The following is a 19608-nucleotide window of genomic DNA, read 5'->3' as shown; positions in this document are numbered from 1 at the left end:
CACAATAACCATTGTTATTTTGGCAGTTTTTGACTTGCCTTATTTTAAATGTGTGCACACACAAATATTACTTTTACAGATAATCATTAATTACATGTATTGACATATTTCAATTTCTGGTTTCATCCTTGTTCCTTAATTCTGCAACTTCCTTTTATGTTAATTTGTCATTTTCCTGAAATACATTATTTAATACATTTTTTAGCAAGGATTAAAAAAAAAAACACAGAAAAAAAGAAAGTTGTCTGGGTCCCCTAATGAATGACTTTTTCTAGCTAACTTTGTATACCTATGTATGGCATATGTGAGTTATTGTCTGCAGAATATATATGTAAAATGGGAATTCTCGGGCCATCTTTTCTCTCACACTCATGTGCCTATACCACCTCCACCAACTGTGCAGCCAGAGCAGATTCTGAAAGTTCCCAGCAGTTGTAATATTAGTGTAAGTCATATCTAACCAGATACATTTACAATAGCAGAATCCTATATTATACAAATCTAAAACCTCACACTATTTGGATTTACCCCTTGGGTATTAAATTTAAGATGTATACTTCTTTCTTTATTCCTTTGTTTTTAACATTGTATGTGTTTGTTTTTGTTCATTCATTCTCATTTTCTCTCCCTCCCTCCCCATCTCTTCCCTTTTTCTCTTTCTCTCTGCTTATGGCTAGATCAGGTATCAAAGCAAGCAACAATCTACAGGTGTGTATTACAGGATAATTTAATGGTTCCTAGTGTCCATTGACTTTCACTGCTTTTCAAGAAAATGGGTATCAATGACCTCTTTTGTGGCTCATCCCTTGATTTTAAGATTTGCCAGAATCAATTCAACCCAAAAGTTTAACATGTAGAAGCTATGTATTTTATATACAATAGCTTTCTGATGACATTTGATCTCTTTGAATTCAAAAAATGAAAGTTATGAAAACAGAGAAAAACGTTGGGGATAAGGCATATTTAGGAACCTGCTTGGAAATCTGGGTGCCTCAATGCCTGCATGCTTTGGAGCACTTTCCATGTAAGAGGGAAGTGAGATGCTTGAAGTCCAACTCCTGTATCTCTTTCTTCTTCTACCCCAAAGAGGTGTATCACGTGGCTTTTAATTTCCTCTTGCTGCATACACTGATCTGGAGCAAGAAGGACGTGAAACAGGAGTGGCAGAGCAGGAGAGCCAGGCAGAGCTCATTTGCATAAGCTTCTCCATCGCACAGTCAGCTGCACAGCTTTCAGCCAGGAGCTGGGGAGCCTTTTTTAGTAAGTGTGTCTGTGGAGGGATTACCCTACCCATCAGCCCGTGCACTGGAATTGTTCAGCTGGTCTCAGATATGTTCATGTGTGGGCGTGCCTGGCTCAGAAAATTATTAATAATTTAGACTGGATCAGAAGTTTAACTGCCAGCCAGCTTTTTCAGGCTCTTTTTCTTCTACCTGTTTTTCTGTCTTCTCTCTGCTTTTCTCTCCCCTTTTCCTTCTCTTCAAGCTATCTCGAAAGCAAAAATATCAGCACTCCTGGAATAGAAATCCACTGTTTATGTTTCAATTCCATTTATCCTCTGGGGAGCACAAATTTTGGAATCGATAAAGGCTTTAAGTGAGACAGACACGCTTTAGTGAGTGCAATATGTGCCCAGAAAATTCCACTTTCACATCAATGTGGTTAATTTTAGATCACTCATCATTATGCACTTATATTCACACCCACACACACTCAGACTCACACAGAAAAAGAAAATAATTCAGACACTCCAAAATTATCCTTCCTTTCTTTATTATTTATGCAGGTTTATGATAACCACTTGTAACTGTCGGAACCCTTGGGGAGAGGGGTGGAGTGTCATTCCTGAGTATTCCAAAGCAGACCTAAGTTGATGTTTTGTTCTGTGTGGAAACTTTGAGACATGTTTTCAGCACAAAAAAAAAAAAAAATAGCTTTCAAAAACTTACATCTTAAGAAACCATTCAACCAGCAGTGAAGTTGGTCTAATGTTTATATTGACCTGAGCACTTTTACTCTATGCATTTTGTTAGCTATTCCAAGAAGCCTTGAACCATCAAGATAGGGTTAGTCTTTACAAGTCACATTTTCTGTGAAGTGGCTATTGGGGACAATCAGTTGTCAGATAAATGCTTCTAAAGGAAGAATTACTGTTTAAATGGATGTGCCTTCACAAGCCTTGGAAGCCAAAGCTTCTGCTAATTTAAGAATGGAGCCCTCTAGTATTCTCTAAAGAAAGGAAAAAAAAAGTCTTTCAGGTTGATTTTAAATACATCTTTTTTTGGTATTTATTTAAAGGCATCTTTTTCATGAGGAAGCGGTAATAAAACTATGGGGAGTGAGTGATGTTTCATTATACCTTTTATGGCCTATTAATTTGTTACCATCTATTCACCTTTGTTGATGAAATTCTAATTTTGCCCTTGCTCGAGCATATTGTAAGAATTGTATAAACTGCTGCTCCCTGTGCTGACAAAAAGGTCCTTTTAGAGTGAACAATTGGGAGCTCATTTTATTTCTAGAGCACATTTAAAATAACTTATGAATGAGAGTTGTCAGACATGAAATGCAGTATTAATTAAATCTTTTTCTAGTCTTTTTGCTTCTCCAGCTAAACCAACCCTTTAGAAAAATACATGGCCACCTTAATTATAGAGGAGAAGACAAAAAGTATCCTTCACATTCCTCTGCCTGAATAAGAATAAGAACTCAATTCATCTAAATAATAACCCCATTAGCTGCTTAACTCAACAGTGCACATGGGAAAATTTTCAAACTACAATGTAAAAAGTGTTGACTGGGTGGATCATTTTCAAGGTTTTGTTCTTTTAATGTTCAAAATGATCATTTTAAATAAGTTGTTTATATGTGTTCTTTTTAAATTTCTTAAAATACATCAGTTACTTTAAAAAATAATAACTTAAAAATTGTATTGTGGTGAAAGAATATAGTAAGATATTGCTTCCTTAAGATTTATTGAGAATTTCTTTGTAAATGGGTACATAGTAAATTTTTATGTGTGCTGAAAATTAATGTGTTGTTATTAAGTATTGGGTGTGGAATTCTATGTATCATTCTTAGAAGAAGCTTGTTAATTACATTTAAGAAATGTTCTATATGCTATACCAGTTCTACATATTATAAATGTTTCTGTAGTGGATACTTTAAAAAAATAAATAAATAAATAAATCTGATAGATCATAACTAGTAGATTTAGAGCATTTATGACTGATGACAAAAGTTTTGTGTCCATATCAACTGATTAGTTTTTATCTTTTACTATCTAGCAACAGTACCATTCAAAAATAGATGATCTGATCGACAACAGTGTAAAAGAAATCATTTCACTGTTAGTTTCAAAGGTAATGTATTATTTATTCACCTTTTTAAATCAAAGTGAAAAATTTTCATTGGAGAATTTTTTAATGTTTTTAAAGATCTAATTGAGAAAAAATGTAGTTTAAAAGATTAGGGCAGGAAAAAATTAGAATTTTCAGAAAAGTTAGGAGCAAAAAAAGGTTAGGAACACTATGTCAACAGCTTTTGATTTTTTTGTATATAATAAATTTTGGCTTTTCCTACAATTGTTGTCATTTTAAAACTAACTCTTCTTCCAGTAAAACCTTATTATGTCACGTTCATGCTCTCATGCTATTTATTTTAACTCCATAGCAGCTTTGAGTAGTCATCAGTCCTTGAATTTAGCCCATCTGTGGTGGCGACGGCACTAAGGCTCTAGATCTGTTCTCAGAGACAGACAGAGAAAGCTGCAGGGTGACATCTGAGGTCCTCCATGCCCAGGAGTTTCCCAGGATTTCCAATTTGATGCTCAAAATACCTTTGATAAAATCTATGATCTTTCACTGTATAAGTAGAGATGAAGCAGTGGGCACATCATTTAGTGATTAGATGATTTAGATTCCCACTAAGGTGTAACAGATGGTCATGGGTAGCATTTGAGATCGGGGGCTGATAAGGAGAGGAAGAGAGAACATGAGAGCACCAGGAGTTTAAGAGGATGAACAGAGAGAATGGTCATGTTCCTAGAGGCACTTTCCTATAAGCAGATATATCCCATCCTCTCACAAGGCTTCATCAAAAAGCCCCAAATCAGGTTTCTTCATAAAACAACTGGAAGGATGACAAGAAGCAAAGGTAAAACCGCCCCAATTTAACAAACAGACAAAAGACATCCTGTTTAGAAAAGAAAAAAACAGAAATGCCCCATGAACACGAAAAATATTAATCCTCATTAATTAAGGAATGCAAAGTAAGCTACAATAATATACTATTTTCTCTAGCAAATTAGCATACATGTTTTTAAAGTAACATTCAGTTTCAGGTGAGGCAAGACACTCACCTTTCCTACATAGGGGAGTATAAATTGTTACAGCCTTTCTGGAAAATAGTTTGGAAATACATCAAGTACATTAATACCTTTTCACCTTTTTCTATTTTGTCATACTGCTTAGATGCACAAAATATATATTATTGATACTTGCCACATTATGTCTTACCAATATTTGGAAACAACCTTCATTTCTAATGAGGGAAAAGGTAAAGCAAATTATGGGACATCTGAAAAGATAAAGCAAATTATGGGACATCTGCATTAAGAAATGATGCTTTCAAAGACTATTAATGATAAATGAAGAGTTTCATAATATAGTATTAAGTGAAAACAGCTGAATATTTAAAGGTGTAAAATATGATTTGAATTTGCATCTTATAGGAAAAAGACTGTTGAGATAAACACCAGAATGTTAACAGAGCTTTTCTCTGGGTAATGGGAGTATAGTTAATTTTTTATTTCATCTTCATTTTTTTTGTATTTTTCAAATTATCTAGTGGCATGTCTTAGAGTGGAAAACAACCACAAAGAAAAACAATGTTAGAATCACACCACCTCACCAGCTTATTTTTGTTCCCCTGATTTTTACCACTGCACCAAATACCTACAGATACAGATACCTCACACACTCACCAACAAGTGGATAGATAGAGAAAAAAATAATAGGAAAATCATAGGAGGAAGGGGTGAACCACTGGAGAATCAAGCTCTTTGAGGAAGAGCAGTGAGATTTCCACCCTCTGAGGAGCCCAGCACAGCAGTTTGCGTCACCACACAGTCAACGCACTACAGTGAAATAAAGTTAACTTCGCACCTTCTTCTCTGTAAGGCCTTCAGGGAAATTTTATCCAGATATAACCAACCCATGAACATAGTCCTCATGCGGAAGTTGCCTTTTGTGAGAAGTTTGCGTAATCGGCATCATTCAATTACATGCTAGCTATAAATGATATAAGGTTTATCAGGCAGCAAGGAAAAAGTCCAGCAAGTTTTGCTTTGGGGGTGGGAAGGAAGAGTACAGAGAAGGCAGATGGGGCTGCATGTCATCTCTGCATCCATTTCTGGCAAAGTAAGACACTTAAATTTTTCTATATCAAATACATCTGGTTAATTTTAAAAATAGTGTATTTGAGCTAAGGAAAAGATATTCTAAAATAACCTGCACGGTCCACCGGTAGCTACTAGCCGCATGTGGTTGTGGAGTACTTGAAATGTGGCTAGTGAAGCTGAGAAATTAAATTTTTAATTTAATTTTGATTAAAAGAGCCTCGTATAATACCGGATATTATATTTAGAAATCAGCACTAGATTATGGTTTTTCTCCATGCCTAATTTCTCCTGCTGTCAAATTGTACTTCTCTTTAATTCTTTGGTTGAAAAATATAAAATAAGTTTACTTGATAGGTTGAACCAAACATCTCAAGCTTCTATAAGAGATGACAATAATTGATGTTTTTTAAAAAGATGATGCAAATTAATCTCCAAAATTATGATATTTTTTAAACCATTTTATTGAGATATTAACAGACAAAAAAAATTGTACATGCTTAGTATACACAAGATGAGTTTGTAGGGAAGTGTACAGCCATGTAAGTATATAATCATAAAACCATCACCTCAAACTGTACCATAAACGTATCCATCACCTCCCAAATTTTCCTCCAGCCCTCTTAAATAATTATTTCTGTGTGTGATAACAGTCACATAAGATCAGTCCTCTTAGCAAATAGTATTGTTTTCTATAGGCCCTATGCTGTACAGTAGCTCTCTAGGACTTATTTATCATGCATAACTGAGACTGCTTTTGACAAATATCTCCCCATTTCTCCCTCCCCTCCGCCCCTGAGAAACCAACATTCTGCCCTCTGCTTCTATTATTTTGACTATTTTAAATTCCTCGTATAATTGGTACTGTGTAATATTTAATCTTCTGTATCTGACTTATTTCACAGAGCACAATATATTCCAGGTTCATCTGTTTGTCTCAAGTGACAGGATTTCCTTCTTCTTTTGAGGCTGAATGATATTTCATTATATGCACATAACTCATTTTCATTATCCATTCACCTGTCTCGTGGAAATTAAAGTTGCTTCCAAGTCTTGCCTGTTGAGAAGAATGCTGCAAAGAAATGAGAGTGCAGATATCTCTTCGATATACTAATTTCAATTCCTTTGGCTATATACCCATTAGTGGGATTGCTAAATCATATGGTAGTTCTATTTTTCATGTTTTGAGGATTCTACACACTATTTTCCATAGTAGCTACACCAATTTATATATCCACCAACAGTGGGCATTTTCTCCACATTCTCACTAATACCTGTTATCTTTTGGGTTGCTGATAATAGCCATCCAAACAGATGTGAGCTAATATCTCACTGTGACTTTGATTTGCGTTTCTCCAAAGATTAGTGATGTTAAGCTCCTTTTCGTATACCTGTTAGCCATTTATACGTGTTCATTAGAGACATAGTGCTTTGCTCATTTTTTTAATTTTTCATTTTTTTTTTTTTTTGCTGTTGAGTTTTAGATGTCAACTCCTTATCAGACAAATAGTTTGTAAACATTTCCTCCCATTTTGTAGGTTGCCTTTTCATTATGTTGATTGTTTCCCTTGCTGTGCAAAAGCTGTTTTACTTGATATAATCTCATTTTAAAAAAAATTTTGTTGCCTGTGCTTTTTGTATCATAGCCAAGAAATCATTTCTATGGCCAATGTCAAGAAACTTTTTCCCTATGTTTTATTCTAGAAGTTTTATGGGTTGAGGTCTTAAGTTATTTAATCCATTTTTACTTGATGGTGTTTAGTTGATGGTTTTGTTGATCCATTTCTTTATGTTGTAAGATAAGGGTCAAATTTTATTCTTTTGTATGTGTACACCCACTTTTCCCGGCAGTATTTATTGAAGAAACCATCCTTTTCTCTTGGCACTCTTGTCAAAGATCAGTTGACTGTATGTGTGTGGGTTTATTTCTGAGCTCTCTGTTTTGTCCTGTTGGCCTATACGTCTCCTTTTATGCCAGTAACGTTGTTTACATTAAAAAGTTTACTTTAAAAAGTTAACATTGTTTACTTTTTTGATTATTTTAGCTTTGTAATAGATTTTGAAATTAGGAAGTGTGGTGCCTCCAATTTATTCTTTTGCTTGGAATTGTTTTGGTTATTTGAAGCTTTTTGTGGTTCCAGATGAATTTTAGGATTGCTTTTTCTGTTACTTTAAAAAAATGCCATTAGGATTTTGATAGCGATTGCATTAAATGTGTAGATCACTTTAAGTAGTGTGGACATTTTGACTATAATAATTATTGTAATTCATGAACATGGGATTTTTTAATTTGTTGTCTGCTTTAATTTATTCAGTGTTTTATACTTTTCAGTGTACACATTTTTTGCCTTCTTGGTTAAGTATATTTCTAAGTACTGTATTATTTTTGATGCTATTGTAGATGAGATTGTTTTCTTAACTTTCTTTCCAAATAGTTCATTGTTAGTATACAGATATATGAATGACTTTTTAAAATTATACTTTAAGTTCTGGGATACATGTGCAGAAAGTGCACTTTTGTTACATAGGTATACACCTGCCATAGTGGTTTGTTGCACCCATCAACCCGTCACCTACATTAGGCATCTCCCCTAATGTTATCCCTCCCCTATCCCCACAGCCCCTGACAGGCCCCAGTATATGACGTTCCCCTCCCTGTGTCCATGTGTTCTCGTTCAACTCCCATTTACAAGTGAGAACATGCGGTGTTTGGTTTTCTGATCTTGTGATAGTTTGTATTTGATTTTTTTTTCTGCAACTTTACTGAATTTGTTTATTCTAACAGTTCTTTTTTGTAGAGTCTTTAGGGTTTTCTACATGTTAAGATCATGTAATCTGCAAACAGAGATAATTTTACTTGTTCTTTCCTGATTTGCATGCCTTATATTTCTTTTCTTTTTCTTCTTTACTTATTTTATTTTATTTTTTTGTCTACTTACTTTGGCTAGGACTCCCAGTAGTATGTTGAATGGAAGTGGTAAGAGTGGGCATCCTTGTCTTATGCTGTATCTTAGAGAAAAAAGTTCGTTTTTCACCACTGAATATGATGTCAACTGTGAGCTTTTCATGTATAGCCTTTATTATGTTGAGATAATTTCATTCTATTCCTAATATTTTGAATGCTTTTATTATGAAACATTACTTAGTTTTGTCAAGTGTTTTTCTGCATCTATGGAGATGATCTTGGTGATTTTTATCCTTCATTCTATTAATGTGGTGTATCATAACAACTGACTTGCTTATATTCAAACATCCTTGGATCCCAGGGATCAATCTCATTTGGTGATGGTGTATGATTTTTTAATGTGCTGTTGAATTCAGTTTGCTAGTATTTTGTTGAAGATTTTTGTATCCATGTTTATCTTGGCTTACAGTTTTCTTTTCTGGCAGTATCTTTTGTCTGGCTTTGGTATCAGGGTGAAGCTGGCCTCATAGAATAAGTTTGGAAGTGTTCCCTCTTCTGTTTTTTTTGGTTTTTTTTTTGTTTTGTTTTGGTTTTTTTTTTGGTAGCGTTTAAAGAGAATTGGCATTAATTCTTCTTTAAATGTTTGGTAGAATTCGCTTTTGAAGCCATTTCTTTGTTGGGAGGTTTTTGAATACAGATTGAGTCTCCTTATTTGTTATCGGTCAGCTTTATTTTATTCTTTTGATGGTGTCATGTTTCCCTGATTCTTCATGATCCCTGTAGCCTTACATTGGTATCTGCACCTTTGGAAAAACAGTGACCTTTTCCACTATTTACAGATTGACTTCAGCAGGAAAAGTTCTGGATCACTCACCCCAGCTAGAAATTTTGTGTGGGCCAGCTGTTAGGGCCTGTGGGCAGGCATAATGCCAGGGTCCACAGGCAGGATAGATTGTGCTTTTATTTCATTAAGAAAAACTAAAACATCTTGTAAGGCAATGATTCTTAAATGTTAGCACACATACACAAAAAATTACCTGAGAGCTGTTAAAATGCAGATTTCCATACCCCAATCTCCAATGATGCTGACTCTTAAGTTTGGGAAGAGGGGAAGGAATGTGCATGTTTAACCAGCTACCATGATTATTTTACAATAGGGAACCATGAGCCAGACTTTGAGAAACACTGCTCTGGTGAAACTTCATCCAGACTGGCATGTAAACCTTTAAACTTCAGGATATTAAAAAAAAAAAATAGCCTATAAGACAGTTTGTTCACACTGTTTTTACCAAGGAAGAAATAACTTTTTTAAAAGAGTTTTGAAGTGCTTACTGTGAAACTGCCACTGTAACTGTACATTTGTGACTTTATTTAAGCCTTATAAAACCTATGAAATGAACATAGAATAAAGTACTTCGCATAAAATTATATATTGTGACTCTGCCCCTAATGAAATGGGCAGCCTTATCCTCAGTCACTGATAGGAACATAATTCTCAAGTCCTTTATTAAACTGATGAGCGTCAAACACCTAATTAATTAGTGAGAATCAGGATTCAAACCTCTGAGCTTCAGATCCTTAATCCAATGCACTTAACTGATTCTACATCTCTGGGAAATCCGTAAAGAGCAACTAGCTCATAAAAATTAAAGTATGTGGTTTCTACATTAACTGTTACTACACTGGCAAATTCTAAGAGTCATGTCGTAGACATTTTTATATCATAATAATTAACTCAACATAAAGTAGATGAAAATAACAGTGAATTTCTCGTATCCCAAATATTTCTTCCCATATTTTAATTGTTCTGTGCATATTGATAAATTTATTTGCTGCATCTGGAGAAATAATAAACTGCACTTTCTTCTTTTTACCTCTCCTCTTCAAGCCTACCTTTAGATCCTCTTCTTACCTCACATGTTGTCACAAATAACATGAGAACGAGCCCAAGTTCTCAACCACACACAGTACTCAACAGTATGTGTCCCTCCCTACTATATACACATTTTATGTGCCTAGAAAAGGTCTTGGCCTTCCCTGTCTGTGCCCTTCTCTCTCCACTGGCAACTAAATGCTGTTACTTCTTGGGCCACCATCATTGGTCCTCTATTGACCTTTTTCTACAAATTTCTGTGACTTTTCCACTTCTGGCTTTAACTCTATGCTTGTGATTCCCAGCTCCGTATGTGAAAGGCAGTGCAGAATCACAATTAAAAGCCCAACTTCCGACCTGGGTTCAAATTTCAACTCCTCCACTAGCTGTCTGATCTTAGTCAAGTTACTTAAACAAGCTTTCTGTGGCTCAGTTTCCTCTCCTATAAAGTAGGAGTAATATAATAGTAGCATTTATTAGTGTTAGTGAATAGTAAGTAAGTTAATACAGATAGAGTCTTAGAACAGTGGCCAACACATTGTTAAGTATTAGTTGATATTATTATTGTTTCTCTCATTTTTATCACCTAAAACCCTGTATTTCCCGTTGCTTTCTGTACATCTCTACAAGGTCAATGTCTAAAAATACCCACATCACCACCACCCCACCCCAGGTGCCTCTTGTTTTGCATTTGCTGTCTCCATTGGCAGTACTGATCACCCCATTGTAAAATCTCATCATCCTAGGGTCCCTGTCTTTATAGAATCTGCTCAAGCACGTCACACAGGAGGACATCAGGGCCTTGAGTCAATCTCCTAAACACTCCCTTTTTTGCCTCATTCCATTCTCACTAGCACTACTATAGTCTTCAGGCCCTCATCATTTCCTCATTTAAATTCTTGCCTCACTGATCTCCACCATGGTCCCTCACTTCACCCTTGATATGGTTTGGCTGTGTTCCCACCAAAATCTCATCTTGAATTATAATCCCTATAATCCCCATGTGTCAAGGGTGGGAGCAGGTGGAGGTAATTGGATCATGGAGGTGGTTCCCCCATGTTATTTTCATGATAGTGAGTCTCACAAGATCTGATGGTTTTATAAGCATCTGGCATTTCCCCTGCTTGCACTCACTCCATCCTGCCGCCCTGTGAAGAAGATGCCTGCTTTTCCTTTGCCTTCCGCCATGATCGTAAGTTTCCTAAGGCCTCCCCAGCAATGCAGAACTATAAGTCAATTAAACCTCTTGCCTTTATAAATGACCGAGTCTCGGGTGTTTCTTCATAGCAGTGTGTGAACAGACTAATACAGCCCTGAAGCCAGAGTATCTTTCCAAAATACAGATTTGACCATTTATTGCCAATGCTTCATATGTTGTAGGCATTCCTTACTCTCTGTGCCATCATTTCCTAAATTGTGTCTCAGGACACCTTGTACTTGAGTTTTGTTGATGTCCCGTGAGATGAGGTTGCTAACCCATTTAGGGAACACTGTATTCCTTGTAGTTTAGGATGATGCAGTGTTTGAGAGTGCAGTGTTTCTACACTCAACCTGTCCTGGGGCCCTTTATTCCAGAATTCCTAATAATAACTTGCAGGAATTAATATTCCTTAGAATATAGTTTGTGAAAGGTTGACCCACAAGAAAAACTTTTTAGCATCACCTACAAGTCCCTTCACAGTATAATTGCTCTTGTCCCTATAACACTCTCCCCCACATCTTAAACTCTAGCTATTCCAAAGTTCTATTGGTTTCATAGTTTTTCCAGACCCTTGTGCCTTTTCACATTCTGCCCCCTACTTGAAGAACCCTTTTTTGCTTTCTTCTTATAATTCAACTAGAAAAGTCTTGGTTTGCTCTCCTTTGTAGAAGACATCTTACCTCTTCCTAAGCAAATTTAGCCCTCTCCTTACCCAGTGCCCTCTATGTCCACTTTCTCTGCCATTTCTTCATGGTTATGTGTGTGTCTCTGAATCCTGTTTATTATTCTTTTTACACTGCTTGTCATATAATCCAATAGATGAAAGTAAATCTGGAAAATGCTAAAGAAATGTGCTCTGGCATCAATACTCCAGTTCTTGTCTCTAACCTAGAACATAAAATAAAGTACTTTGCATACAATTATATACTGTGACTCTGCCCCTAATGAAAAAGGGCAATATTCATTTTTTTAAAAAGGATTGAAATTCACAGCCATGAGGCAAGGTAGAGTTTCAGGATGTAGCTCTGTGCCAGAAAGTATGTTCAATGCCAGGGATACAGTGCTAAGCAAAACAGCAGGGTCCCTGTCCTCAGGGAGTTTGCTAACCCTTGGAGGAGACACACTAACAAACATAAAATGCAACCCATACAAATGTGTCATTAGGATAATCTGTGACCGAATAACTCATTTAGTCAGGGAGGACAGGAAAAGTTTTCCCAAACAAGTGAAGCTTGAGCTGAGTTCCTAAGAATGAAAGAGTTAACCAGGAGAAGAGAGATGAAAGGATCATTTAAGTAAGAGAAACTGTAGAAACCAGGGCCTGGAGCAAGACAAGGCTGCAAAAGTGTGCAGAAGTACTAAGGAGCTTAAAGTCTTTATCCCAAGAGCAATGGGAAGTCACTGAAAGGTTGGAGAGTGTGGATAGGGAATTAATCAGATTTGCATTATAGGAAGATTCATCTGACTGCCTCTAGCAAACAGACTGGAGAGGGGATAGTCTAGAAGCTGTTACTTGGTCTCTGGTGAACTAATACAAAGACATTTGAGATGTACAATGAAAAGGGAAATAGTAAGGAGTACTCTTAGGTTTATGGCCTGAATGTTAGTGTCATTCCTGGGTGCAGGCTGTCCTGGAAGAGGAACAGATTTAGAGAGAAAGACCATGATGTCAGTATTGGACATGTTGAGATTGAGCTGCCTTTGAGACACCTGAGGGAGGAGATGTCAAGGAAGGTATTAGCTATTTGGGTCTGGAGCTCAGAGGAGGGATATGGGGTCAAAATATTGATGTGATTATAAGATTTCAACAATTGAAAACAATACTGTATCAGCAGCCACTGTTCTCAGGCCAAGGTGCTGTAACTGGAACACCTATGGAAAAGAGGGAAAGTAACCTTCAAAGAAAGGGGAAGGCTGGGAGCAGTGGGTCACGCCTGTAATCCCAGCACTTTGGGAGGCCGAGGCAGGCGGATCACGAGGTCAGGAGATCGAAACCATCCTGGCTAACACGGTGAAACACCTTCTCTACTAAAAATACAAAAAATTAGCCGGGCGTGGTGGCGGGGACCTGTAGTCCCAGATACCGGGAGGAGAATGGCATGAACCCAGGAGGCGGAGCTTGCAGTGAGCCGAGATTGCGCCAATGCACTCCAGCCTGGGCGACAGAGCGAGACTCCATCTCAAAAAAAAAAAAAAGGGGAAAACCCAAAAATTCTTCTAGCCAGAAAGACTTCAGTAATTTTTACCAAGGGAAAAAAAATAGGAGCATTAAACCTTACCAAGGAGAGGGTACAAGAAATGTCATATTTATTGCCACTTTATATTAAAATTAAACAAACCAAAGTGCGGGATCATCAGAAAAGTTGGATTCTAGTCCCATTTTCTTATGTTACCAGCTGGGTCTCCTCACATGACTTATTTTCCTCATCAAAAAAAGTGGGGGTATTGGGTTTTTTAAAAACTGACAGCCTTTTCTCAATCTAGAACAAAAGTCCTACACACATATCTGCATGGAGCCTGCTGGTGGCCTGCATCTGTTGTCTCCAGGCTCTAGAAACTCATAGTACATGGAATACTGGACTTGGAAGAGTCCTGAGGTCATCTACTAGGGACTCTTCAAACATTTTCATAGTTTTAAGATATATTTTTATATGCTTTAAAAATGTTTATAAAATATATTAATGTCTCAAATATATATTAGCACTGCAAAATATAACACCAATCAAAGCATTGATGTCAGTCTGATTAAGAAGGGAAAGGAGGCCTGGGGCCCTGCCTGGGTGGCCTCATCTTTCAAGGTAGGACTAGTCACCAGTCCAGTCTCCCTGTTCACAGATGAGGAAACAGAGGCCTAAGGCCACATAATAGATGTCAGCAGAGCCAGGATTTGGCCCCTGTGGTCCCTAAGCTTGTGATCGCTCCACAACACCATACAGAACTCAGCAAGACCAGGGAGGGAAAGAGTGGTAGCTTCACCCTCCAGTCCTCTTGTGTCCCTTTTATATCTGGGTTGTACCGGCCAGGCTGTGGGTCCCTCCATGCATACATTCTGTGAGACCAGCTTGTAGAGTCCAGCTAGAGTAACCAGGTGGAGCAACTCTTAAGTCAGGTAGATGAAAATGGGATACATTATATATAGCAATGAAAATGCCAAGGCTGGGTGCAGTGGCTCATGCCTGTAATCCCAGTATGTTGGGAGGTCAAGGTAGGCAGATCACTTGAGGTCAGGAGTTCGAGACCAGCCTGGCCAACATGGCAAAACCCTGTGAGATAACGCAATTATTCAGGTGAGCCCAGTGTAATCATAAGGTATTTAAAAGGGGAAGGAGGTGGCAAAAGAAAAGAGTCAGAGAAAAAGATGAGATGGCAAAAGCAGGGTTAGAGAGATGCTGTGTTGCCAGCTTTGAAGATGGAGGATGGAGACCATGAACCATGAAATGCAGGCAAGAAGCTAGAAAAGTCAAGAAAACAAATTCTCCCCTAGAGCCTCCAGAAAGGAACTCAACCCTATTGACACTTGAATTTTAGCCCAGTGAAGCCTTTGTTAGACTTCTGAACTACAGAACTATACCATAATAAACTTTTGTTGTTTTAAGCAAAAAAAAAAAAAAAAAAAAAATAGCTGGGCATGGTTGCGCACACCTATAATCCTAGCTACTCAGGAAGCTGAGGCACAAGAATCACTTGAACCCAGGAGGCAGAGATTACAGTGAACTGAAATCACGCCGTTGCACTCCAGCCTGGGTGACAAAGTGAGACTGTCTTTAAAAAAAAAAAAAAAAAAAAAAAACTGGGGGAAGGCTTAGAATGTGGTTAACAGAGCCAAGAGTGAAAAAAATGACAACTCTCAGAAAGCACTGCTGAACAGGGCCTCCATCAATGCTGGGTATGAAGTAAAAGATCATTTCTGTAATATCCAACTTCCTAGATTCTCAATTATTGCAAAAAAAAAAGGATTTAGGAAATAATATACACTTTTCCCCCAACTATATTGATACAGATATACGGGTATATATACATTCTCTCTCTCTCTCTCATAACTTAGAATATTTTCCCCTGGATTTCTCTTAAGAATAGGATAGATAGAAGATAAATCTGATCTGACTGCCTAGATTATGTAATTAAAGTTTCTTGTTAATTTAGCCTGGTGAAATTAATTGCATTGAATTTACTCAATTTACTTGTTTGGATCAAGGCCATATATTCAGAAGGCACCTGTTAAAATCCAAGTATGTGCCCAAAAGGAATAGCATACAATATTAGGAGCCTTTAGCAGAGAGAGAATGCAAAGTAAAATAGTTTATTTGTGAGGGAACAATGAAAAGGAAGAGTGAGAGAACACAGTGTGGTGAATTCACCAACATCTGGTCTAGGTGTGCTGTTTTAGAAGTTGTCCTAGATACTTTGCAGAACAAGGTATGTTATGAATAAATATCTGCTGTCAGACACTCTCCCTCCTTCCTATAGGTGTGCAGGATCTGGTAAGACCTTTTAGGAGTCAGTTGGAATAAAGCTTCAAATAAGTAGTTTCACAGCTGGATTCACAGAAAGAGGATGGGAAAGAGACAATTGTATCGTGTTATTATACATATATATGTGTGTGTGCATATATATATATATATTTTTTTTTTTTTTTTGAGATGGAGTCTTGCACTGTTGCCCGGGCTGGAGTGCAGTGGCACAATCTCGATTCACTTCAACCTCCATCTCCCAGGTTCAAGCAATTCTCTTGCCTCAGCCTCCCAAGTAGCTGGGATTTCAGGCGCCTGCCACCATGCCCGGGTAATTTGCTTTTTTTTTTTTTTTTTTTTAGTACAGGCGGGGTTTCACTATGTTGGCCAGGCTGGTCTTGAATGCCTGACCTCGTGATTCACTCACCTTGGCCTCCCAAAGTGCTGGGATTACAGGTGTGAGCCACCACACCTGGCCTCGTTTTATTTTATTATTATATATTAACATTCTGATTTAGGGAAGACAACCTATTTTCTCCTAGTTCATGATATTCTGGTACTGTGTTCACATTTTTTAAGAATATGTTGTTAAAACGTGTTTATTTTTAATTTTTTAAAGTTTTTTAACTAGATTCAGGGAGTACTTGTGCAGATTTTTAACAATACTAGTTAGTCCTGGTCTTAACAAAAAAAAAAACAAAACAGCTATCCCATCCTCCCCCACAGAAAACACTTAGTTTTTCATTTTCAGCCATACTAGGGATGTTTGTGTTTTCTGTGGAAGATTTTATAACGTGCAGTGTAAATGATGCAAATATTCCTTGTTTATTTCATAAAGCGTCACAGCTAAAAATGCAAGAACTGTGTGTTTTGAACCCTAGCCGGAATCCTCCCGTCACTTAGAGTTTATGGTCCTACCTTCCGTATGAATCTTATATGCTGTCAAAATCAACAAGAAATGTAAATGCACATGCCTTGAAGCACTCTTCATGTTTCCTTCTACCAGTCACTTCCAAGAGTTTTATGAGACAAAGTCAGTAATTACCCAGACAGATTTTAGGTGTTAAATATTTTTCAAACAAGCCCAGTTAATGGCATCAGTAATAAAGAGAGGGAAACAAAGAGATTATAGTGTTTCATTCCAACCCGACACCCTCAGGAGAACAGACAGCGCAAGGCAAACCCATAAATGTTTATACACTCCCTGAGCTGTACAGAGAAAGTTCACAGGAAGCAGTTAAAGATGCAGCAACTAAGCCCAACATTTAAGTGGGTTTCTTTGGAATCTTGCTGTTTTATGCAATTAAAAGCCAGGTGGAAGGTATACCGTTACTAGTCAATCTTGATGTTTATAAAGAGTTTGATTTTTAAGGTAACTCTTCTACTAGGTGTGCCTCAACAAAAATCTTACAAAGAAAACCTTCCTGTAGGAACTGTATACCTCAGCTGGTTAATCCCACAGGTGCTGTCGCTGCTCACTGCCATGTAAGCACTTAGATTCCCTGCTGTACTGAGCCTCCCCAGGGACCTTTAGGGATAGGGAGGAACCTGAGGAAAGACTCCACTACTTTTAAAATGGAGACAAAGAATGCTGAGACATGAATGCAGCAGACCACAGGTTCACACCTAGGACTAACTTGTATATAAGCCAATGCTGCTTCATGCTCTGAAGAAGATGAGCCACACAGGCTGCCAGATGCCACAATGGAGAAACTTCTGCCCTAAATGCATTTGCCAGCAACCTTCCCAGAGAGTCATTTTAGCCACTCCATCTCTGCTATCCTTTGGCTCAGCTCCTGTGCCACCTCATAAATGAAGCTGACCCCATATCCTGTAGTCAAAGACATTATTTCCTTCTTCTGGTTTCAGCTATACTGCTTACTGTCTACACTGCCCATAACACTTCTGCCTTGTGTCATGTGCAGTTATGTTCATGTCTATCTCTCCCACTAGTTTGTATTTCCCAAAGGGAAAGGTCTAAGACTGTTGTGTTTTTGTATTTCTTATCCTAGGTACTCATTAATAATTAAAACAAAATGACACTTATTGAGCTCTTTTTTTTTTTTTTTTTTTTTTTTGAGATGGAGTCTCACTTTGTTGCCCAGGCTGGAGTGCAGTGGCACAATCTCGGCTCACTGCAAGCTCTGCCTCCTGGGTTCACACCATTCTCCTGCCTCAGTCTCCTGAGTAGCTGAGACTATAGGCACCTGCCACCACACCCGGCTAATTTTTTTGTATTTTTAGTAGAGATGGGGTTTCACTGTGTTAGCCAGGATGGTCTCGATCTCCTGACCTCATGATCCACCCACCTCAGCCTCCCAAAGTGCTGGGATTTCACCTGTGAGCCACCGCACCTGGCCAAGCTCTCTTTTTTTTTTTTTTAACTTGAGACAGGGTCTTCCCTTGTCATCCAGGCTGGAGTGCAGTGGCACAATCATTGTTCAGTGCAGCCTCGAGCTCCTGGGCACAAGCAATCCTCCCACCTCAGCTTCCTGAGAAGCTACAGGCACAAGCCACCATGTCCAGCCAATTTTTTTAATTTTTTTTTTTGTAGAGACAGGATCTTGCTATGTTGTCCATGCTGGTCTTGCACTCTTAGACTCAAGCAATACTCCTGCCTTGGCTTCCCAAAATGCTGGGATTACAAGTGTGAGCCACCACACCTGAACCCTTGAGTACTTACATGCTGGGCACATTGCATACAGCATATCACTTAATTCTTATAGTTCTGTAGCATGATGGGTAAAGAGCATGGGCTTTGGAGCAAGACCACCAGTGTTTAAAGCCTTTGGAGCAAGACCACCAGTGTTTAAAGCCTTCCTCCTGCCATCTGCCAAATAACCTTGAAACAGGCAGAATCCCAGTGGTTTTCTGACTCATAGCCTCAGCTGTATTCTACCTCCATAGAAGCCCCATAGATTTAATTGAATTAGACCCATTAGCTGAAGGACCAAACTCATTCCTCTTTGTCACTAAGTAATTCTAAGGCAGCCCCCATTAACTTGTGACTTAATGTATTCAGATTTTTAGACACAGATAGTGATTTTGCTAATCATATGGATAATATTAATTCTTTACATTTCTTTAGTGTTTGGCCATTTTCACAGTTCTTTCACATAAATTACCTCCACTGATCTTCAGACTATTCCTGTAAGGTGGGCAGGATAGCTGTCCTTTTCCCCACTTTACTGAGAAGTACACTGAAGAGAGAGAAGCAAAATGACTTGACGTTTATCTCGTAGCCAGACAGTGGCAGAGCTGCAACTTGAGCCAAGATGTAAATTCATCGACAGGCTTCCTGCCTCTATCTTGCTTTGTCCCCCAGCAACACACATGTGTGTATGCACAGACTCACTAGCAGGCACCAAGAACCAGGTGCTGGGCTACAGCCTCCATGGTTCAAGCTGTCTAGTAACCATAGCAATTGCCGCTGTCCTCGTGGCAAATGAGATCACCCAGTACACACTTGCTCCATTTACAAGAGATGAGGCATTTTCCACAGAGGGCCATTAAGTTTGGAATTCCCTTTCCCTGGTCTGACAGAACCCTAGAGTATTCGTCTTCTGGGTCCTTGCAAACCACATCAAGTTGAGTTAACCAGTCATGATTGGTAAGAAATCCTAAGAGGCAGGAAGAAAGTGCTAAATTAACTTCTACATGTGAGCAATTCGCAATTTTGTGGGTGGATTTTTTTTTCCCTAGGCATCCTTTAGGATAGCTACCCAGGCATACATTATTCTCAATCTTTAAAAATGCACTTATAGTTCACAGTCAGTCTGC

The 19608-nt window shown here is 38.0% G+C and overlaps 1 protein-coding gene across 5 annotated transcripts in view; it reads left to right on the top strand.

Annotated features, from left to right (window-relative positions):
- Nucleotides 1-19608, top strand: part of CADPS2 (calcium dependent secretion activator 2) — a 567381-nt gene that overhangs the window by 503371 nt on the left and 44402 nt on the right. For all 5 annotated transcript variants that reach the window (XM_054495194.2, XM_054495197.2, XM_054495196.2 and 2 more), the window contains one exon: nucleotides 3288-3362. In XM_054495194.2, coding sequence (XP_054351169.1) covers nucleotides 3288-3362 — 75 coding nt within the window. The remainder of the gene's footprint in view (nucleotides 1-3287; nucleotides 3363-19608) is intronic.

Source organism: Pongo pygmaeus, chromosome 6, assembly GCF_028885625.2.
Source record: "Pongo pygmaeus isolate AG05252 chromosome 6, NHGRI_mPonPyg2-v2.0_pri, whole genome shotgun sequence".
NCBI classification, from domain to species: Eukaryota; Metazoa; Chordata; class Mammalia; order Primates; family Hominidae; genus Pongo; species Pongo pygmaeus.
This window is presented reverse-complemented; position numbering and strand designations above follow the sequence as displayed.